Below are 23,263 nucleotides of genomic sequence, written 5' to 3' on the forward strand. Positions count from 1 at the left end.
GCTTGCTTCCTCATTTAAAAGAGCAGTTGGTCCCATCTGGGGAAGAAGTTGCAGCAAGGGGCTCTTGGGACAGAAAGAGGCGGCTGTGCACACAGCTGCGCTTCTCTCTCTCTGGATCCAAGTGTTTCCTGCACTTGCTGAGGAATCCAGACATCTTTTTCCTTTTTTGAAGTTTTTAGCACAATTTTTTATCTTTTTTAATCCAATGATACTTTTCTAAGAAAACAGTAATTCTGATTTAAATTCAATGTGTTTAAATGTACCACAATGATTTTAAAATATCCCATTCTATTTCTCAAACTAAAACTCAAGGAAAATATATTGATCTTGTCTATACCATTAAAATTAAGGCAATTTTCCAGACATGTTTTTTTAGTATCGGCTTTATGGAGATATATTCACATACAAGTCACCCATTTAAAGTGTATACAATTCAATGGGTTTTAGCATATTCAGAATTGTACACTCATTATCAATTTTAGAAAGTTTTCATCACCCTAAAAAGAACCCCTTACCCATTAGCACTCACTACCAACTCCGCCCAGCTCTAGGCAATCACTAATCTACTTTCTGCTTCTAGACGGGTTCCTCATCTGGATATTTCATATAAATGGAGTCACACTGTATGCAGTCTCTAGCGAATGGCTTCTTTCACTTAGCATAATCTTTTCAAGGTTCATCCACGTCGTAGTGTGTTTCAATACCTCATTCCTTTTTATTGCCAAATAATTTCCATTGTCTAAATGGACTACATTTGATTTATCCATTCACCAGTTGATGGGCATTAGGCATCCTTTTTGACTTAATATGTTAACTGCAATCTAACTATCATCTGTTGAGTACCTACCATGTGCTAGGCCCTTGACCTAATTTCTAATCCTTGCAACAGTCCAGAGGGCAGGTCTATTTCTCCCTTTATACTGATAAAGAAACTGAGATGTAGAGGTGAAGTGGCCCATCCAAGGTCACACTAGTGACAGAGCCGGGATGAAAAAAGGGTTGGCCTGGCCCCCCAGTCCATGTTCTTCCCACTGCCCCATCCCACCCCCATGTGCTCTGCTCTCTCCTTCCAGTTGGCACTGAGGCCAGAACAAGAAAGAATTCACTCATTCAGTGATCATTCATTCAATGAGCCCTAACCGGCACCACATGGACAGCAAGCATGCATTAGTCACTGAGCCAGGTAAGGCCCATATGCCGCCTCCTGGAGTTTGCTGTCCAGGTGTGGAGAGGTCATCATGCAAGGAGGCAGGTGCCAGTCACCAAAATGGGTGTGACCAAGTGCCGAGAACTCAAAGCTGTTGGAGAGCCCAAGGAAAGATTTTTAGAGAAGATGGCATTTTGAACAGGGCCCCAGTAGACCAGGCAGATTTACCCGGCAGCCATGGGGCGAGCCACCACGCAGAGGAACTGGTGTGCTCACAGATGCCCAGACCAGGAACCTTTGTCCACAAGAATGAATTCTGTCCTCCTGGAGGTGGGAGGTGAAGAGGGTGGGGAAGGTAGGGGAGTGGTTGGAATCACATTGCTGAGAGCCATGAATGCCGGGCTGCAGTCTGAGCTTTGCCCCATGGACAGCAGGAAGCCTTGGAAAGTTTTGGAGCAAGACAAGATGAAAGTCATTCGTGAGCACTCTGATGTCTGTCTTCAGACCCAGGTCCCCAGGCCCCTGCAAATTACCCTTCCAGCAGTTTACAGAAGAGCTGTGTTTCAGCCTCTTGTGCATCTCTGTATCCCCAGCACCTAGGACAGTGCCTGATGCATTGTAGAGGCTCCATAAACATTTGTTGATTGACAGACTGATTGGATGAATGAATCTGCCTGCCAACCCCTCCCCCTCACTGTCCTCTCCTAAGACCCTCTCTGGGCTAAGTGGAAGAAAACACCTGTTGTATTCCAGATTGTCCCATCTTGCCCACCTACCATCTCTCTCCCTCCACGTCCCTCCCCTTCTCCCTCCTTCCTACCTCCTTTCCTTTCTGGTCATGAGTAAATGAAGAAAGAAATGTGCACCTGCTCCCACCACGGGCTAGGCAGCAGCAATTACTTTAAATTCTCACTGTCGCCCTCAGGGATAGAAATGATTCATTGCTTTTTGCAGGTGAGGAAGTTGTGATCCAGAATGGTTAAGGGACTTGCCCAGTTGCTGGGTGGCAGAACTGAGACTCACCCAGGGCCCTTCTGATTCCATCTAGTGCTTCCAGCTGGGGGTGTGGAGTATTGTGGTGGGGAGTGGGATGGGGTGCGGAGGAAGAGGAGGCAAACGAAGGGACTCCTGGGAGGCGGTAGGGTGCAGGATTGGAGGGACTTCTCAAGCCCATCCTAGAACCAGGTAGCTGAATACCAGTCTGAAGGCTTCTACCCCACTCTGGGTCCAGCTGCCACTTCAGGATGCTGCAGCCAGATTCCTGGACTCCACTGCTGTGTCCACTCCCCAGGAAGCTGCGGCATGGGGCAGGAGCACACACACACGCACACAACAACCCCAAAACCTGAAGTGGTGAAACAGTAGTTGCCTTAAGAAGAAAGACTTTATTGTTCTACAAATTCTTCTCCCGAGAACATTTTTATATAATTCCCAAAGTTAATCATCATCTCCCTTCTTGATGAGGAAAACATTCCTAAGAGGCTTTGTCAGAAATCCTTCAGTAGAGCAGGCCAGCTGGTACCCAAGGCTCTCTGGGTGGCCTGATTCTCTACCGCTTCTCTTAAAACCTTCTAGAATGTTAGCTTCATAAAGAACCTCCAACTCCAGAACACTCTCATTTTACAGATGGGAAAACTGATGCTCAGCCCAGAGGAGGGTCTGCTCAAGGGCCTCCAGCATCAGTGGCAGAGCTGGATCTCAGGCCCAGGGCCCCCACCCCCCCCCATCTCTCCTCTGTCTCCCAAGACTCTCTAACCAAGCCTTTGTCACTGCCACTCTCTAACCAAGGCTGTGCCTTTGAGGGAGAGCTGGGCACCACCTCCAAATGCCAGGGGGCATAGCTGAGGCCATGACAACCTCACCCTCCACCTGGAAATTTACCTGGCGGTACAGGGCCCAGGCACACATGGGCTTCAGGGCCAAAGAGGCCTAGAGAAGCAGGTGACACACCTCCTCTCCCATCACATCACGTCCCTTCGGGTCAAGGGTCTGCCAAGGCCATGTGCGTCCTGCTCTGGGACTAAGGAGATCTTCCACAAGCTTTTGCTTTGGGTCTGTATGGTATCAATCAGCTTGGCATTGAAATTCTTTTCTTGCCTATCAGAAGTCTCAGCTAGCAGTTACGTGTCTTCTTTTTTTTTTAAAAAAGGTAATGTCCGCTTAATACAAGTAGCCTGAGTGAGCAAAGACTTTCTGGATACGGGCTCCTCAAAGGTAGGGGAAGATTAGCAAAAGCATCCACAGAGCTGAAAATGGAGGGCTTCCAAACTAAGCGATTCCAGGGGGGCCTTCTTTCCGCTGGCACTCGTGGTACACCAGGAAGGGGTGGATGAACGTCAGAAGAGTGACAAGCACCAGCATCACGTTCACCTGGAGGGGGACAGGAAGGAGGGAGGTGAAGTCCAGGAACTCTGAGCAATGCCCATGACCAGTGAGGGGACCAGAATTCCGCCTAGTTTATCTTCCACTTTCCACTCAGACACTCTGGTGCCCTGGAGGAAGGACTCTGCGTTACTTTTCATTCTGCCCTGTGGAGCCAGGTGGGGAGGGATATTGTGCCCATTTCATGGATGAAGAAAGAGAGGCCCAGGCGGCATTCAGTGACCAGCTCAGGGTCACTCAGGAAACTGACGGAGGGACGAGAGCTACATCATATCTTCTGAATACTCAGTTAGGGTGCTCCGATATCACAACCAAGTAATTCTCCTCAGTCTTTCAGTTCAGGGCTTTTTTTTTTTTTTTTTCCCTCCCAATGACTGATTTAAACTCCTGTTCTATACTTTGCTGATCTTTTTAAAATGAGGCTAAAGGGCTGTGCAGTGGTCAGAACACTGAATTCAAAGTCAAAGGACTTCTGCTCCTTTGCTGTGGGCTTCTGAACATAGAAGTCACACAACCCAATCTCTGAGCCTCTGTTTCTTGTATCTCAAACAGCTGGAGAGTCGCACCCACCTCCCTGGTGGTGTGGGGATGCAGGGGTGAGAGCACAAACCTCCTGCCACTCATGTGTGCTGTGGAATCCAATGCACGTTGCACCCCTAGGGCCGAGGCCAAGGTCCGCCTGTGCTCATCGCAAGCAGGAAATATCTTTGAAGTCTTAGGTTTTCATGAATCGTTGTGAGGATTTTGCGTTCTCCTCCAGAATATGATTACTTGTCTCCACACACATAAAAAAATATTTTCTTCCCAAATCTCTGAAGAATGTGGGCCCCTTGGGCAGCCACCCCATGATAGCCCTGTGGTGTCAGGTACCCACAGCACAAGGCAGGGTGCTCCCACTGACCCCAGTTTGAGAAGCAGCACCAAGGATATACCCGTGTGCAGCAATGTTCCTGCAGGAAATACCTCAGCCAGATTTTGGGCGCCCCCTGCTGGGTGCCCATTGAGTCACCCCGATCTGGATGTCCTTGGTGGTCTGAGGCCCACAATACTCACGTAGAATGGGTCATTCTGGAGGGGGCCCTTGATGAAGGTGAAGATGGGGAACTGGAGCAGAGACACAGTGGCTGACAAGGCCATCACTAGCCCAAAGATCTTCCCGAAGTGCTCCGGAGGGAAACTGGGAGAGAGACAAATGGGGTTCCAGTGAGACTCAGGGACCCACCCTCCAAGCAGGGCCTGATCTGGGTGGGCCTTTGTCAGCTACTTGCATACAACTCCCCTGTTCTCGACCTGCCTTCACCCACCCTCACCCACACAGCCCTCTCCCCTTTGCCTTTGGTCAGGCTTTCAAACCACAGAACACAGAGAAGTTATTGTGCTTGACAGTGGGAAAACAGCAGGGCCCAAGACACAAGCTGCACCCCAGCGAAGTTCGGAGAAAAAGATGAACACAAAAACAGATCACTATATGCCATATGATGTGTGCACCATCAAATGCAGCAGGAATAGAGTGCCCAGAGCACAAATAAGGCAAGACACTTTATTTCCAACTCTTCCCTGGGAGTGTTGGAACAGAAGTGGGCCTCGGAGGGTGAAGAAGAGTCCACCAGATAGATAACAGAGGCAGAGGGAGAGCTGATACGAAGGCTCAAGTACATGAAAGCTCTACTCCTCCGGCCAGCCTCACCTCCAGGCACCACCCTCTACACCTGCTCCCAGACCCTGTCACCATCACCTGACCATCTCAGGCCCATCCTCACCTCCCTATTTCTGTGCCTCCAGCACACTTCCCTTTGCCCCAAGTGTCCCCCATTATATAACACACCCCAAGCCCACTTACGCAAGGGTCAGGAAGACAGCATTGCCCCCATAGAGGAAGGAGCGGCTGATCACTTGCAGGATGAAGGTGACGTACTGGGGGGGAGGACAGGGACCTAGGCACAGAGGGCGAAGCCCAGGCACAGCAGAGACGTCAGGGCCAGAGAAGGAACCGTGGAGCAAAGGGCTACCGCCGAGGCTGAGAAACCTGGTCCAAAAGGGAAGAGGAGAGGCTGCCTGCAAGCGGGCACAATGGAGGGCAGGAAGGAGGCAAGAGAGATCTGGGTAAAGGGAGGAGCCACCATCCATCTAACTTTCCAGACAGAAACTCAGGGGGTCATCCTCGAATCCTCTTTCTCCCACATGCCCCATCTCCAGTCAATCAATGAATGTTGATGAGCCACCTCCTAATTATCATTCAAATGTATCCACTCTTTTCCATCCCCACCAACTCATGCTAGTTTTAAACCACCATCACTCACTCACAGATTACACAGATTGCAGTGGCCTCCTAAGAGGGCCACCTGCTCTGGCCCATGCAACCTGTAGCCAGGCAGTCTGTGTAGCACGACAGGTACTAACAAAAGCCAGGGGTGATCCAAACAGCCATCCGGAGGGACAGCTGTCCTGGCTGTACTGCAGCCCCGTCATGGATGACTAGGCAGCGTGAGAGGAGTGAGGAGAAGGCCCTGCTGGGGAGCATCCTCGGGACAGAGAGTCACACAGAAGGAAGACCGCAGAACAGGGCGTGCAGTATGTGGCCTTTATCTGAAAGCGAAATTATGTCTATATAGTCTGTCTTTAAGAAAAGATCATTGCCTAAAGACAGGGTGCAGGGAACAGAGAGGAAAACTAAACTTCTTTGAATGTATGCTGTTTCATGGTTTTGGCTTTGGGAAAATGTAAATATTTGATATACAAATGTTTAAAAATTCAATTAAATTAAAATAATAGGAAGAGAACAAGCAAAGCAATCCTCCAAAATCAGGAACGAAATGAAACCAATGAACAAAACTTTATGTCAAGTTGGTGTTTCTTAAAACAGTAATTTGACTGTACATCCTCTTGTGGGATATATGCTAAGGAGGAGAATGGAAGGAAGGACGGAAGGACACAGAGAGAGAGGCACAGCATTCAGCAACAGTATTGTTATTAATAATATCGATATTGCTAAAAGTAGTGACAATATATAAAACATATTTTTAAAATACTTTATGTGTGTGTGTCTGTATAGTATTGTTAGGAACCAAGATTTTCAGAGGAAGAGAAAAAGAGATACGAATGTAAAATTAAGGAAGTAAAATTTGAATTAAAGTATCATTATTAGGCATTCATGATGTATTTTTTCTTCCAAAAAATTATGTACGCTTTAATTCTATCCAAAGCCCAAAAGCAATGATAACCCAGGAGAATTAGAAATGCTAGCATCCAGACTACAGTCTTTAAATACCATTTCCCATTAAAGGGACTCAGCGTTACTTGGAGAAATGGCTGGTTTCAGGTCTGGGATAGGAAAACATACCTGATCAGATGGACGTCAACGTCTCATTGTGCTAGAAAGTAAAGACACTCTCTAAAACTAACAGGATGATGTCTAAAGGACACAGATACTGGATTGGTAAAGTTCCCAATGGCCAAAGATGTGACGATTTGAACATCAAAAAGAATCGTGGTGAAAATGGATTGAAACACATCAAGTATATTTAAAATGAGACTTTGAAAGAGAAACAATGGGTAGTCACCCCTGGAGGTTGCTAGGGCATCACTTCATTATTCTCAAAACTGGTAAAAAGAAGAAAAACCAAGCATTTATGCCAGGGTAACGAAATAGTTAGTAAGGGGAAGTTTTTCTTTCTAAAGGAATTCTCGCTGTTGAAAGCAGAAGGAAAGATGGAAACAGGAAATCACGAGTTGGCAACCCTAGTAAAATAATGGGTCTAGGCATTGATCATCAATGGCTGCTACAATCATCAGACGCACAGCCATTGGGAAACTTTATAATAAGTGGATGAGACTGACAAAGTCTGAGCCCATTTATCGATCTTAACATGATAAGAACAGGACAAGAGGTACCAGGGGCCTGCTGACGGGAGCCCTTAGCAAGCCTACAGCTCCATCTCTGAATTACTCTTGCCAAAAATATTAAACTGAGGCTCCTTCAGCTTCCAACCTGTGTGTTTACAGGAAATACCCAAAGAAACATTTTAAATGACACCAAAAGGATGCCAAATCCAAAATGTGGAAATGTGACAGAACAAATCACCCCATTTCTTCAACAAATAAACAAGGACAAAAAGCATGTGGGAGACGACACTTATACATTTAAAACGACATAAAAGGCACATCAAACAAATATAGTGTGTGGCTCTTAATTTGAACAAATCAACTGTAAAAAGACATATTTGAGACAATTAGGGAAATTTGAGCAGAGTGCATAGTAGATGGTATTAAGAAATCATGGAGGAGTTTTTGTAGATGTGATAATGATACTATGGTGATATTAAAGTAAAAGAAGGCTTATCTGTTAGAGCTACAAACTGAGGTATTTACAGATGAAATGGTTTGATGACTGAGATTTGCTGTAGAATACTCCAGCAGGGTAGGAGAAGCAGGGCAGGGGAGTCAGGGAGGGGTGTAGATGAAAGTCATAGGAGAAATGTTACTCTCTACTTTTGTCCCTCCCCATCCCCAACCCCTGCAGGTTAAAATACTTCAGCACCCCTCTGTTCCTCGACTTATGTCCAAGGAGCTTGTCCAAGCTCCTCGGCATGGGGCACAGCCTGTCCCTTCTCACAGCTCTCTCTCCAGCCCCTTCCATACTCCTTTGTACCCTGGCCAGCCTGAATTGCTGTTTTTTTGTTTTGTTTAGTTGTTGCTGAGGAAGATTTGCCCTGAGCTAACATCTGTGCCAATCTTCCTCTATTTTGCATGTGGGTTGCCACCGCAGCATGGCTGATGAGTGGTGTAGGTCCACACCTGGGATCCTAACCCACGAACCTGGGCCACCGGAGCAGAGAGTGCTGAACTTAACCAATACACCTCCAGCCAGTCATTGAATCCCTTTAAGGGAGTCCTCGGAGTCCTCAACGTTTCCCTCTCTCCTTCACAACTTTGAGCCCACCGTATTCTTGGGCCACTCTCCCAGGGCCCTCCTCTTCATCTCCTCACTTCTGACTCATCCTTCAGGTTTCAGCTTAGATGACACTTTCTCCAGGAAGCCTTCCCATACACCGATCTCATCCTCATCTGGAACAGGCTGTGTGCCTTTATTGTGTCCCCACAGCCCCCTGTGGGTTTCCTTCATGGATTGTAATGCCTAATGACTTTCCTTTCTCCACTCTCTACACTGAGAACAAGGACGTATCTGTCTTGTCCGTTGCTGAATCTGGATCTACGTATGGCCCATAACTGACACTCAGCGACTAGTGGTTAGACAGACAGATGGATGGGTGGGTGGATGAATGGAGGGATAGACGGATGGATGCAAGTAGAAAAAGATTAAGAACAAAAGAGAAGATGGGCATGAAGATAAATGATCTCTCCTCTCCTGGTTCCCTGATGCTCCCGAGCCCAGGTCTCACCTGTCTTGCTCGCTTTCTTCTGGTACCTCTGTTTAAGCTGGTCCATGAGCAGGCCATTCCAGGGGGCACAGAGCACTCCAAAGAACTGAGTGATGGCAAAGGCATTTGTGTAGATGCTGACTGCAGAGGGCAGAGAAGCATTGAGAGATAAGAGATTTCCAGGACTGCCTTACAGGAGGGGACCCACCCACCCTGCCCTGCCTGATCGTCCTCCCCACATCCCTGCTCAGACCTTTCTCTGGAGCACATAGCCCTACTGGGCTTAGCACCCCGCACCGCTCGAGGTTCCAAGTCCCCAACTGGGATGCACAGATGGGATGCCTCCCAGCCCCGCCACATACCTAGTGCCCTGTCTCCCTTGGCCAAAGTGGTGAGTAGAGAGTTGAGGGTGCCGATAAAGAGGTAATGCCACAATTGTATCATAGACAGCCACATCAGGTGCCAGGCAAAGCGCCGCGAGAAAGCGTAGCTCCAGAAAGAGTGGAGCTCCTTCTGCTGCCCTGGATCTTGGAACTCTGATGGAGAAAGGAGGATCTGAGCATGAATTACAAGGAAAGTGGAACCCTGGGGTGAACAACAGTGTAGAGGCCTTAATGGAACAGTTTGAGGTCCACGTTCACCTTGTATTCTTACCTCCCAGAACTCATCCGGCGTGCTCTCTGAGCTGCCCACAAGTGGCACATGCTCACCTCTATGCCTTTGTCATCCTGGCCCTACCACCTTGAATGACCTTCCCCATGTTCTTCTCATCTACTGAAATCTGATCTGTCTTTCACAGTCTGATTTCAATGACACTTCTTGCACTAAAACTTTCCTGATCTTTCTCAGCCAGGATGGTGGAAAAAAAGACATGGAAAGGAGAAAGTTAGACATGAGATGTGGGTTAGTGGCTGACAGCTGTTGTCTCAGCTGCTCTGCATCCCCTCTCTTTCGGTACCAGGATCCTGGGTTTCTTCTGGAAATCTTCCCCTGCCCTTTTCCTCATGGTCCAGATGGGCCTGTGAATTAAGCATTCTGTTCCTCAGCCAGGGTGGCCCAATCCGATCGTTCTCCCTAGAGAGGCAGACTAGCTGTGACTTTCGACTGGGACCCCCAGGCGTAATCTGGTCCTGCTCATCCTGGAGCCTGGAAAGTTCATTTTTCCCTTGATTCTGTGAGCTTCCCAGAATCCTGTTCTTGTTTCTAATTCAGCCAGCAGGGGTTGTGATGTTTGTAACCAAAGACCCAAAGAGATGAGGAGGCAACAGAGGCGGTGATGGAAATGGAACAGTGAGAGGGCAGACCCAGGAGACCTGCAGAAATGGGGACAAATAAGGCAGACTTAGGACTGGAGAGTCAGGGGACAGGAAGGAAAATGATGGAAGATGGAATTCAGGGGGTAGTGTGATAATGACATGAGAGAAAGAAGAGAGGGACAGAAAGGAGAAAAACGAAAGTCTTGCCCCTGTCTGGACCCTCTATAAAGTGAGGGGGTCGAGAAGACCCCACAGGTCCTTTCTCCACCTGACCTTTCCTGATTGAGTCTCTAGGGGAGCTCTGGAGGTGAGGGACCAGGTCGGTCGCCACGAAGACCAGGTTCTGTAGGGAGCTGGGTTCACCAGCAGGGCTCACCTTCCTTTGGCGAAACGAACTCCGACTGTCCCTCCAGCTCTTTGGACTCCACTGTCTTCTGCTCCTCCTCCCTGCTGTCCTTCCCAGAGCACAGGCTGTGGAAACAGAAGTCCCCTCAGCCCAGCCCAAGGGCTGTGAGCTGAGCCTGAGTCTCAGGCTGAATGGAATAGTGCAGAGGATCCCCCGTTTCACAGCACAGTGAAATCACCTCTTAACAACCCCGAAGCCCAAGTCACAGCCAGACCAGTTAAATCAGAGTGTCTGGGAGTGGCAGCCAGGCTTCCAGATTTTTTGAAGATCTCCGAGTGATTCTGTGATTCTGATACCCAGCAAAGTTTGGGAACCACTGGAGGCGTGGGAAGAGTAGGAGAGGCTGAGTTCACATCCCAGCTCTTGTTCTTCCTGGCTGTGGCAACATGGCTCAGATGTAACCCTTGCGACCCCCATTTTTCACATTTGGAAAATGGAGATAAGCCCATCTATCTGAGAGGATCATGGTGAGATGAAATCAGAGAGCACGTGGGATCTGGCAGATAGTAAGTGAGCAACAAATGAAAGCTCTCCCTCTACTGCTTGTGGGGAAGAGCTGCAAAAAGGGTCACATTTCTTCACTTCCTCTGTTCTCCATGCTTTGCAATGGAATTTTGCAGCTCTGACTATTTCCCCATCCCCTGAATCTTCACTGAGCCATGTGAGCTGCCTCAGCCAAGAGAATGCAGCAGAAATCACGCTGTGCTCATTCCAGCCCTGAACTTTAAGAGAGCTTGTGCATTTCTGCACTCTCTCTCGGAACCCTGGAAGCACCACATGGACAAGCCCAAGCCAGCCTGTCGGAGGATGAGAGCCAGGTGTCCCAGACATCCCTGTCACCCCCAATGACCTCCAGAAAAAAACTCGTGTGAGTGAGGTCATCCTAGACAAGCCAGCCCCTAGCTAGCCCATTAGATGATCAGAGGCAAGAATGAGCCCTGTCAAGATCATCCAAGTCTGTCCCTGATCAGTAGAACTCGTCAGCTACCCACAGACCCAGGAAAAATAATAAATGCTTAAGGTTTCAGGCCACTGAGTTCTGGGGTAGTCTGTTATGCAGCAATTGCCAACTGACACACCCATTCTGGTCTTCCTCTCCTGTGACAGGTTTCCTCTGCCCTACTGTGACCACGACTTTCCCATCCCCTGCTTCCATCCCAGGTCACATGGGGGGCTCGGGCCCACAATTGCTAGATCATAGTCCTTACCCATAGCGGTAGTTGGGGGGCAGCGGGTAGGGGATGTGCCCCCGGGGCAGCAGGAGGAAAGTGCGCCCAACATGCCAGACACTGAAGACAGAGAAGAAGAGGAAGGAGGCCCTGAGGCTGACGCCCTGTTCATAAAGGAGCTGCAGATAAAGGAGGGGAAAAAGTCAGTGTATGGGCCAGCCCAGTGGCATTGTGGTTAAGTTCACATGCTCTGCTTTGGCAGCCTTGGGTTCGTGGGTTCAGATCCCAGGCATGGACCTGCACACTGCTCATCAAGCCATGTTGTTGTGGTGTCCCACATATAAAATAGAGGAAGATTGGCAACAGATGTTAGCTCAGGGCCAATCTTCCTCAACAACAACAAAAAAGGTAAGGAAATTCTGACACGTGCTATAACATGGATGAACTTTGAGGACATCATGCTAAGTGAAATAAGCCAGTTATAGAAGGATAACTACTACATGATTCCATTTGGATGAGGTCCCTAGAGTAGCCAAATTCACAGAGACAGAAAGCAGAAGGGTGGTTGCCAGGAGCTGGGTGGGGTGGGATACTGGAGAGTTAGTGTTTAATGGGGACAGAGTTTCAGTTACACGAGATTGAAATGAGTTCAATCTGGAGATGGATGGTGGTGTTGCTTGCCTAACAATGTGATGAACTTAATGCCGCTGAACCATACACTTAAAAATGGTTAAGACGGTAAATTTTATTCTATAGATTTTACCACACCAAAGAAAAGTCCGGGTAAGAAGCAGGAGCTGGAACCCCAGTTTCTAAGAATGAGTCTTGGTACAGGCTGTTGCCTTCCACCCTGGAAGCTAATTAATTACACCTCGTACACACATAGCCTCCCCGTCACCCCAGGGCCCAACCAGCAGCAGAGGAGGCAGCGTATTATCCATCCCCACAGTCTTATAGAGCCTCCTATTGAAGTGAAGTTTCTCAGAGATCTTCCAGCCTGCTGCCTTTTTTTTTTTAATGGCAGCAAAGTCCTTTTGTTCAAACATAATTTTACACAGAAATTACACTTATGAAACGTATCAGTGGGGAGTGGCCCTGTCAGCCTCTCCCTTATTCTCCTTGGTGACCAACATAACATCAAAGGGAACCCCTCGGTGTTCTTCGACACTCAGTTTGAAAACCATTGATCTAGCCCAACCTCCTCACTTTACAGAGGGTGAAACTGAGGTCCAGAGAGGCACAAGGAATTGCTCAAGTTCAGAGTAAGCAGCAGCAAGGTCAGAGTAAACGGAGATCTCCAGCTCCTGCTCTGGCACGCTCTCTCTCCTTCCAACTTGAAAGAGGGAAGAGAGAAAGGGAAGCACATCCAGGGGAAGGAGGAAGAACCTGGAAAGCGGTTCTTGCACGAGCGGTAGAAGGCTTGAATATGTGCCCCAAGGTTCAGCCTGTGGGCGACCCTCCAAGCCCAGGTGCTCACTACTAAGATAGTTTCATATCTGGATGGTGACTCCCAGAGATCCTCTTCTCTTGCCCCTGGCCCACAGGCTGTGCCAGCTGCCTCTGGCCTAACACAAAGCCCAGAGGGAAGTCCCAAGTTGGTCGGCTTCGGGTGTCAAGGGCGCATATTCTTTTATTCCTTTCACTCATTCATCCTTAGTTTGCTAGCTTTTGTCCTCCAGTTTGTTTCCTCATAATCACAGAATGGCTGTCACACATCCAGCTATATTCAAACATTCAAACAGTTGCCACAACATTCAAAGAGGAAGGGTGGAAAGGGGAACCAAGAAGGAAGGCTTTCTTTTGGCTCTGCTTTCATCTTCCAACAAGGAGAGAAATATCCTTAAAGTCCTCGTGAATACAACCCCTTCACCTCACTAACAAGGACTGGAGAATATGCCCACCTCTACTCTCATTAGCAAGGAGGACAGGGACTGCCTCAGTTGGCTGAGATCAATCAGGATTCATCCCCTGGGCTGGAAACACCACTGCCCAGATGAAATGTTAGCAATGAAGAAGGGAGAATGGCTGCTAGGTGGGCTACTAATAGCACTGGCAACAGCCCATCCCCTGATCACTAACCTCGGCCTTCAGGAGAGCTGGAGAGGACTCTGTGTCTGCCCCTGCTGCTCCCACGAACCACCCCCCACCTCCCTGTCCAACCCAGAAGCGCACAGGCGCAAACACCCCCTTGCAAAGGGCCCCAAGCCTCTGCCCAACGCTGGCCCGGGCACATCATGGCCGTGACTTCCCTTAGCCTCCGTGCAAAAATCCTACAGGAGTGTGAAGAAGGAGTTTAATGGTTACAAGCTCAGCCTCTAGAACCAGACAGGCCTGGGCTCAAGTTCAAGTCTCATGTTTTCTAGCTGCAGAAGGGTTGATGGAAAGAAATCATGTAAAATTCACAAGACAAGTGTCTGGCATATATTAGTGCTCAATAAATGTTGGCTATTACTATTTTTTATGTTTTCGTTTTTGTTTTTTAACACTGGCACCTGGACTAACATCTGTTGCCAATCTTCTTTTTTTTTCCCCTTCTTCTTCTCCCCAGAGCCCCCCAGTACGTAGCTGTATATTCTAGTTGTGAGTGCTTCTGGTTGTGCTATGTGGGACACCGCCTCAGCATGGCCTGATGAGCGGTGCCATGGCCACTTTCAGGATCCAAACCAGCGAAACCCTGGGTCGCCCAAGTAGAGCATGCAAGCTTAACAACTCGGCCAATGGGCTGGCCCCGTATTTTTTACCTTGATGACAAGGAAGACTGCCAAGGAAGAGTCAAACGCTGCATTGTAGAGAGTGATGATGGTTGAGCGGTGTTTGCCAAACAGGTTTCCCACCTGGAGAGAATGTGACCAACCTGAATCACTTATTTATTCATGAAATAAATATTTCCTATGCACCCAGCATGTTCTAGGCCTTCGTGATACCCAGACTCACCCTCCACCCCAGGAGCTACCACCCTGGCCTGGGCCAACCCCATTTAAGGTAGCCAATGTAGAAAAGTGCTTCTCCCTCCTTCCACCCTCCTGCCAGGTGCCTGGGATGAGGGCAGGCTCACACCTGCAGGTTGGTGATCAGAAACAGGATTCCCCCGACGGTGAGCATGGGCATGGCCAGGAAGAGCAGCAGGGCTGATTCTGGAACAATCAAACCAGAGATGGGGCAGTATCATACTGCAACCCAAACATGGAACCCCAAACTCTGGCTCCTACTTGCTCCAAATTCCCCACAATCCCGGGCTCAGGGCCCTAATTCTAGCATCCTTCGAGGTCTTACGGTAGAGGTCAAGGCTCCCTCCGATGTTCTTGCAGAGGTCTCCTGAGCCACCTTCTTCCCCACCAAAGATGGTCCTTGGTCTGTGGCAGACCTGGATGTCTCCAGATAGACTCGAAGTGAAGCCACTGCTCCCTTCTCTCATTCAACCACAAACAGCCCCTTCTATTCATCCTTGACACTGTGGGGAGAGAAGTCTGGATTCCGTCCCCAAGCCCACCTTCTTATTCACTGCATGACTTTGAGTTGGATACTGAATCTGTGACTCAGTGACCCTATCTGTGAAATGGGAATAACAGTCCCTCCTCTTGCTGCCTTATGGGGTGTTGGCAGACCTCAGTGAGAAAATGGGACAGACTCTTTCCTTTGTTCATCAAACTTGAGCACTTCCTTCATGGGGCATAGTGCTTGGCATTGGAAATGAAGGATGGGTTAAGCATACTTCCTACCCTTGAACAGACTGACCTGCAAACAAACTACTATGATAGGTCTGGAAAGTGTTTGATGATAACAGAACTAAAATGCCAGGAGTTTGGAGCCCTTAACAAATTAGTCTTTCCAAACTACAGACTTCTTTCCTGATTTGGGCCATAACCCATGCCCATCCTATTATTTGTTAAAATGTTTTCTTTACGTTGACTCCCTTTTATCCAAAAGAAATCTATTATTTTTAAAGGAAACTTTGTATCACCACTGTAAATGAAAAGCAACTCATGTTGCTTGTCAAGAATAGAAAGGAATAGTAAAAATAAATACAATGAAAGGAAAACAATGTTATTAAATTGTAACTAGATGCAGTTGCCCTCAGAACGTTCCAAGCTTGAAACCTGCTCCTGCCATAGTGTTAAATTCATACCGGCCCCATGTCAAGACTTTCGTTCATGAAATCAGAGGACTGAAAGAGAAATAAAAAAAGAATGATTTTTCCACCAGACGATTCAGTGCGTAACGCGGCATGGTTGTACCTCCTAATGTCCTCTGAAGTAACTATTGTTCTATACCTTGAGAAGCACTTTAAAGTGCTCATTTTAGACTATTCACGCCATTTACCATTCAATTTCTGTCTTTATAAAAGGTACCTCTCTCCTAATGCACTCTCCTAAGGTTGGGTGAGATTCCTTTCACAATTGGGTCATTGTAGCCCCAACACTTTTTCCAAAAACCAAAAGCCCCGTTTTATGGAAGAAGGGACAACAGCTGCTCAAATGATTCACAAGGTGAGTCAAACATAACTAGCCACCACCGCCACATGCAGCAAGTAAAAATCATTTACAGGCTCTTAGATAAGATAAAGCTGATTTGATGAGGAGAGTGGTTTTAAATAACTGGCTTGAGGTGCCAGGCTATCTCATGAGATCAAAGACGCTCAGCCCGTGTTTACGGAGCACAAATGGAGACGACCTCATGATGCCATACGGCTTCAGCAAAGGACTACACACACAACAGTTATGTACTTTTACTTCCTATCCCCAAAATTGAGCCGCGCAATCTGATGCTGTGGAGAAATATTAGAAGGCATCTCTTGGCCAGCATAACCAAGATGCTAGGAGAGGGCACGGCCGGAGACCCCAAGCCCACTTCCCACTAACTTGCTTTGTGGCCTTGGGCAAGTCTTTGCAAGAGGTCTCTCTCTAGCTCAGTTTTCTCCTCTGCATACTGGGAGAAAGCAGGAATAAACCAGATTGAAATTCCTAGACTTGGGAATTTTATACATTTATAGACCAGTAAAATTTGAAAAGAAAACTTTTGACTACCTAGGATTGTCAACTTTTGACCTGCTAAGTAAGGATATTTTCAAAAGCAACTGTCATTCATATTATCATTTCGTTGAAATAAGAGAGAGTGACCATTTTAAGACATAGAAGAGGAAAGATGTAATCTTTGGAACAAATTCTTCTCTCTGAGGCAATCCCTCCATTGTGCTTATTTGTTGCATTTCTCAGTAGGTGAAACTGTTTTCATAGACCGGTAATAACTCTCTCAAGGATTCTTTCAAGCTCAAAGTCTGTGGCTCTCTGATAACCGTGGGGGGTCAGTGTGTCCTGTCCATCACCTTCGGCAACTGTCCCACCCAGCAGGTGCCCCTGAGCTTGTGTCCCTCCCACCCCCCTGACAGCACTCACCTGCAGAGGTGAAGGCTATGGTGAGTGTGGCAGTGGTGTACAGAAATCTGAAACACAGAACAGGGGATGGAGGATGTTGTCAAGGAAAAGGAAACCTGGGGGACAAAACCAAGAATTCTACTCACCCAATCTCCAAATTTGGCACTAGAGTGCATTCTCAGCCTTGGGGTCCAATGGGCATGGATGCCTCTGGACCCCAGGCTCAGAGCCAGGTGCCAGAAGCCCGGATGTGATTGATATGTGGCCCTGACCTCACAAATGAGGGTATTTGGCTCCTCTCAAGGTCCAAGGCTAGACTGGGAAATCCTGGGCAATGAACTCAGCTAAGGATGCAATGAGTTCAGGAGAAGATTACTGGGCTTGGCCAGAGACAAAGTGAGTGGAGCGAAGGCCCTCCCACCTGGGAGTCCCAACAGGCCAATCTTTTGGAGAAAGGGGTTAGTGTCTGGTCTACAAATCAAAACCTTCAGTCCTAATTCCTACTCGCTGTGTGACCTTGGTCAAGACACTGCCCTTCTCTGGGCCTCAGTGGCCTTTTGTATAAAAGGAAATGATTGGACTGACCTAGAACCCAAGCTTAAAGTTCCAGGGTTCTGTGATTATAGAACCACAATCCAAAGGTTATGGGGATCTTCTAGCAGTTTGGGGGTCTTATAAGACATGGGGTAATAAAAGTAGTGCCTGTGTGATATAGTGATTTAGAATAAGAAATATCTATTTGGTCCTTGTCCCTAGTCCCTATCACAGGACTTCTAAAATCCTTCAAATTCCTCAGTGATAAGAGCACTAGGAGCATCTTTTGTTCTAATGAGGTGACTCTGGGTGGGCTCCTGGATGGCTCCTGGAACAGGCTGGTCACCAGAAAGACCAAGCCATAATTAGAAGATTGGAATTTTCAGCCCTGCTCCCCACTTCTCTAGAGAGGGGAGAGGGGCTGGAAATGGAGTTAGTAATTAATCATGCCTACTTGAGGAAGCCTCTATAAAACCCCAATAGTAGAGGGTTCGGAGAGCTTCTGGGTTGGTGAACACATCCACATACTAGGAGGGTGACACACCCCAAATTCCCAGGGACAGAAGCTCCGGGGCTCAGGACCCTCCCAGACCTCGCCTACATATCTCTTCATCTGACCATTCATCTGCATCCTTTATCACATCCTTTAATAAACTGGTAAATGTAAGTAAGTTTTCCCCCGAGTTCTGGGAGCTAGTCTAGCAAATAATCGAACCCAAGGGGGAGGTGGTCATGGGAACCTCCGCTGTGTAGCCAAGTCAGACAGAAGTTGTGAGTAACCAGGGAACACACCACTTGCGACTGGTGTCTGAAGTGGGGGCAGTCTCGTGGAACTGAGCCCTTACCTGTGGGATCTGACTCTATCTCCAGGAAGATGAGGTCAGAATTGAGTTAAATTGTAGGTCACTCAGCTGTTGTGGCAGGACGGCTTGGTGAGGGAACACCCCACACACACACACATTTGGGTGTGAAGTATCGTGCGTAAAAGTAAAGGAGAAACACAGGAAGGAAGACTGAGTTTTTCTTAACACATGGAGGCTGGAAAAGAGGGAGGAGAGGGAAGAGGAGGAGAGGGAGTCAAACACCAAGAGAGACGAGATAAAGTCATTATGTGCCAAGCACTTAAAGACCAAGGGACCTGGCTATTTCCTGGCCCAGCCGGCCCTCCAGTCCCTCTGACAACTAATCTCTCACAAGCATGCCAGGGGCTGCTTGCTTTGGGTTCTATCAGCTCCCAGCAGGGCACAGCTTATCACTGACCCAGGCCAGTTGGAGTGGCACCCTGGATGAGCAAGAGCAAGTCCTTGGCCTTTTTGACTCATCTGCTTGGGAAACCCCATTGCCTTTCCTCCAGCCCCAGGGGACCTGATATCCCACCACTGCAGGTCCCAGGAGACCTCACTGGCTAAGCCTCTGGGGAGTGACGGGGGTGAGGAAGATGACAATTAAGTCTGAGCAACCTGGCCATGAGGCCTTGTAGGAGCTATAAACAAGGGTCCCCGGGATGAAGTCAAAGTGACATTTTTAGGTTTTGCTAATTTCATAACCCCGGGCCCAGGCCAGCCCTCTCAGAAAACCTGTCACATAGAACACACATTCACACCTAGCAGACAAAGGAAGCAAGGAAAGGGAAGTAGGGGTGTGGGAAGAGAGCAGGTCTAGCCAACTTCACACTCTGGGCTGTTTCTCACACAGCTGCTGCGGCAGTGCCTGGCAGGGCTGCCGAGTTACCTGGCCCGAGACTCCCTCCAAGAGAGGCTAATGCCAGAAGAATTCCTCTTGCTCATCTCCACCAAGACTGGGCCTTTGGACTTACATGGCTATGAGGCGGGCCATGGTGGTCTTGAAACTGTCAAAGAGTTAGCCGGTGGGGAACGTCATGAAGTTGTTCACGAAGGATGTCAGGGTGAAGATGAGCAAGAACTTCTCATCCTGGGCTTTGCAGTCTGGAGGCCAGAAAGGGGGATCTCAGAAGCCAGAGTGGGTGGGCCAACCTCCCATTCAGCCCAGCCTTCCTGCCAGGTGGGCTCCCAGCCTGGCTCCCCTCCAGAGCAGCCTCTCCCGTCTTGGACAGCTGGCTGGTGGAAAGTTCTCCCTTCGGTGAGCTGAAGTGTGGCTGCCTCTAATTACCCCTCAGGAGCTAGTACTTCCCTCTCCAGGAACCTCCTAGACTGAGGTTGAGGGGTAGGGGACAGGGGAGGCTGACACCCCCTTTCTCTCACTGTAGAAAGGTTGGCAGGGTGGGCAGGGGATGGAGTCCTCCCTACCCCTTCCCACCAAGTGAGAACCAGCCTCAGCCTCCTAGAGAAGTCATCACTCCCTTATGAGCCTATCCCATGGCATGCTCATCAGCGTGGTATTGCCCGTCAGCCTGGCATTTGGTTCACACAGCTCCTCAAAGTAATGCTCTGTCTTAAAGACAAACACCAGCGACACCCAGCCGAAGAGGATGCCTACAAAGCCAAGACATTCCAGCAGCCACCACACTTCAGTGGACATGAAGTTTGAAGATCCAGAAGGCCTCTCCCATGGAGGGTCCAGATCTTCCTAGCACCACCTCCATAAGCCTCCCACCTCCCATGCTTTATCATCTTTGATCCCCACTTCCACATCACCTCGGTTCCACATGGACACACAGAAGCCACCAGAGGCCAGGGGCTGGCTGAGAGCCCAGTGCCAAATCTTCCAGGCACTGTCATCAACCCAGTACAAGCACTGGCAGCTGCCCTAGAGGAGAGAGGAAGGGAGAAGGTGTGCTGGAGCATGAGGCAAAGGGAAAGCAGGAGGTAGAGCTGGAACTGTCCCTGTCTGATCCTCCTGCTGCCTGCTGGGCATTTGCCTTCTCTGTTGGACCATCATGGACACAGTCTTCGTCAACCAAAATGTTGATCCACAGTGATCAGCACCATCACATTCTATGCATCCTCGTGACACACTCATCCTTCTGGCCCTAACAAGAGGTGGGACAGGAGTTTCAACCCCATTTTAGAGATGAGGACCCAGGCTCATAGTCCTGCCCAAGCCATACAGACAGTCAGAGGCTGAGCAGAACTTGAACCCAAACCTACTCACCTAAAGCCTTGGCTCTTCCCGATGCCTAGGCAGCCACCTTGCTATCGTGCCCAGGTGTCCAACTCTCCCTATTTCTTCAGAGGATCAGAGAGCAGAAGCACAAAGAAATTTGCAGCATGTTGAGCACAGGCTTGGGTCAGAAGGGGCTCCCCATTTAAATCTTGGACCCCTCTTACTCAGCCTGTGCTCATGCCTCAAATCCAGACTTGACCCTGGCTGACACTTCTGGCTGAGCACTGGATGTGGTAGGGAAAGTTGAGGTTATGGATAGAGACAAGTTTGCCCCTGTAGCACCTCTGCCAAGTATACTGCAAGGCAGGATAAAAGAGGAAAAATGGGGTACCCCTCCTCAGGAATACACATGACATTAGCCCTGGGTCTTGAAGTCTCCACAATTCATTCCCCCACTCGCCAACCCAATCACACAGCCATTTGAAGACTGGAGACCAAAATGTAACTTCTGTTTCCACTTGACCCTCACTTCTTACCCTCTCTTACCCACCTCTAACACTTCTGTGAGCCTCAGCCCCTGCTGACACCCCCAGGGTCCTCAGTGAGGAAAATAAACAGTGACTCAGAGGCTGGGGACATCCCCTCCCTGCCTTCCTTCCCACCCCTGGACTCAGCCTCAGCCACAGGCCACTCACCTGAGCTTGACTAAAAGTCATGGCTCTCACCACCACAACAAAGCAGCAGGTCTTGCATCCAGGGATGCTCACCTGTTTGACTGTATCCTCTTCCTTAGGGCACTGAAAGTCTTTGTCCACTTCTTCTAGGGCTGAGACTGATTTGACAGCCCCCTCTTCCTCAGGGGCATCTTCACCTCCAGAGCCTCCCTCCTCCTCTTCCTCCAGCAGCGTCAGTCCCTCCCTAGGATCCTCCATTGTCCCGTGGTCTGGAATCTCCCCATCCTAAGGCAGGATCTCATCTCCCAAGGGGCTCTCAAAGTTGGATGTTTCAGTCCCTGGCAGAGAGAAAGTCCAACTGCACCCCCTCACATCTTTTCCTGTTCCTCTCTAGAACCAAGGACAGTTCCCTTCTTGCCCTAGCCATCAGAATGCTTGGAAAGAGAGGAACCTAGAACCAAGCCTCCATGAGGATAACCTAGCCTCCCACATGAGGTCATGGGGTGAAGATCAAGGACTCAGCACCAGGCCCTTGTGGGTTTGGGTACTGATTCCATCATCTACTAGCTTTACTTCATTTGCACTATGCGTATACAATACTACATTCCTCATGGGGATGCTATGAGGATTAAAGGAAATAATGCATACAAAATGCTTAGCACAGTACACTAGGTGAGCTCAAAGTAAAAGAAAGTCATTATGGTGATCATCATGGGCATTATGTATAAAGGACAAAATTGAGAATGTCATAGTATAAATGAGGCTGCAGATATACAGATGCCCCGAGGAGTCCCTCTAACTCCAGGTTCTACAGTCTCTGTTCCTTTAAATGCAGACATCTTGCAATAGAGGATGGCCAGCAAAAGAGGTGGCTTTGTGACTCTGACACTGCAGACTTTAGAAAGGAGCAGAAGAGAAAGAAAGACTGAAGACTAAGGAGACTTACCCAGATGAAGAGCTGAAACTGCCCCGGATAGAACAGCCAGAAATAGGGAGAGATTCATCTTGGCTTTTTCCTGCAATGGGTAACATAGTTTGTCAAACACACACATACACACACACACACACACACACACACCCCACAGCCACACCATTAGGGGACATTGGGAGTGAGGTAAAGAAACATCAGGCATGAACAGAAGCCAGGATGGGCCAGAAAAGCTAATGCTGAGCCCAGCCTTTGATTCTCCAGGATGCTAGCACTTCTTTCTGAATAGAATGAAGCAGACCATGAGGGGTAGACAAGGTTGGCTTTCCCGTGGACCTGAATGTGAAGAGGGGAATATTATTTTTATGTTTTGTACTTAATAAGCCCCTCACAGTCTCTGAAACAAAGAGAATCCAGAAACAATGATTATTGGCCTTCCTAGGCCACGCAGCACTTAGAAAGTAGGTTCCCTCCTCAGAGCTCAAAAAGCCACATGTGCATCTCTGGTTCCCCAGAAAAGGAGACCTTTCACATAACTCAGAAGGAATGTGACAGGCAGAGGATGAGAATTCCTGTCCCTGCTGACCCCCTTGCAACCTGACAGCCACACACAATCCCAGCCAGCCCTCCAGAACCTCCCAGCCCAGGCCAAATGCCTCCCAGGAGATGAACATTTACTTGGAATAAGTTCCACTACACCAGAAAGCACCTACCTGCCCAGAAGTCTTCCTGGGTCCTGAGGAATTCCCAAATCCCAGATCTTCCTTCTCTCCATCCCACAGTGACATTTTATGTAGGGACTTCGGAGGAAGTTCCTCAGAGGAAGGAAGGTTTGCCACAGCCTGAGGGAGGTGGGAGGGCTGATAAGAACCCTTCATTTCTTCACTTCTTTGGGGAGACCACTCATTACCCTCCAGCTTCTCTCCTGTCACCCCTTTCAGGAACCTGGGGGGGGGGCCACTCTCAGATGTCTCAGAGCCTGTGGTTCCAATT

The 23,263-nt window shown here is 48.7% G+C and overlaps 1 protein-coding gene and 1 pseudogene across 1 annotated transcript; both read right to left on the bottom strand.

Moving 5' to 3' along the window:
- Positions 1-2,559: 2,559 nt before the first annotated feature.
- Positions 2,560-20,143, bottom strand: LOC123275666 (equilibrative nucleobase transporter 1-like; annotated as a pseudogene).
- A 767-nt stretch (positions 20,144-20,910) lies between these two features.
- On the bottom strand, positions 20,911-22,346 carry PRG2 (proteoglycan 2, pro eosinophil major basic protein). Its single transcript, XM_070487238.1, is given in 3 exon segments — positions 20,911-21,024; positions 21,364-21,680; positions 22,289-22,346. Coding segments are annotated over 3 exon segments (489 nt in total).
- Between the last annotated feature and the right edge of the window lie 917 nt (positions 22,347-23,263).

This window comes from Equus asinus, chromosome 17 (assembly GCF_041296235.1).
Source record: "Equus asinus isolate D_3611 breed Donkey chromosome 17, EquAss-T2T_v2, whole genome shotgun sequence".
Classification (NCBI taxonomy): Eukaryota; Metazoa; Chordata; class Mammalia; order Perissodactyla; family Equidae; genus Equus; species Equus asinus.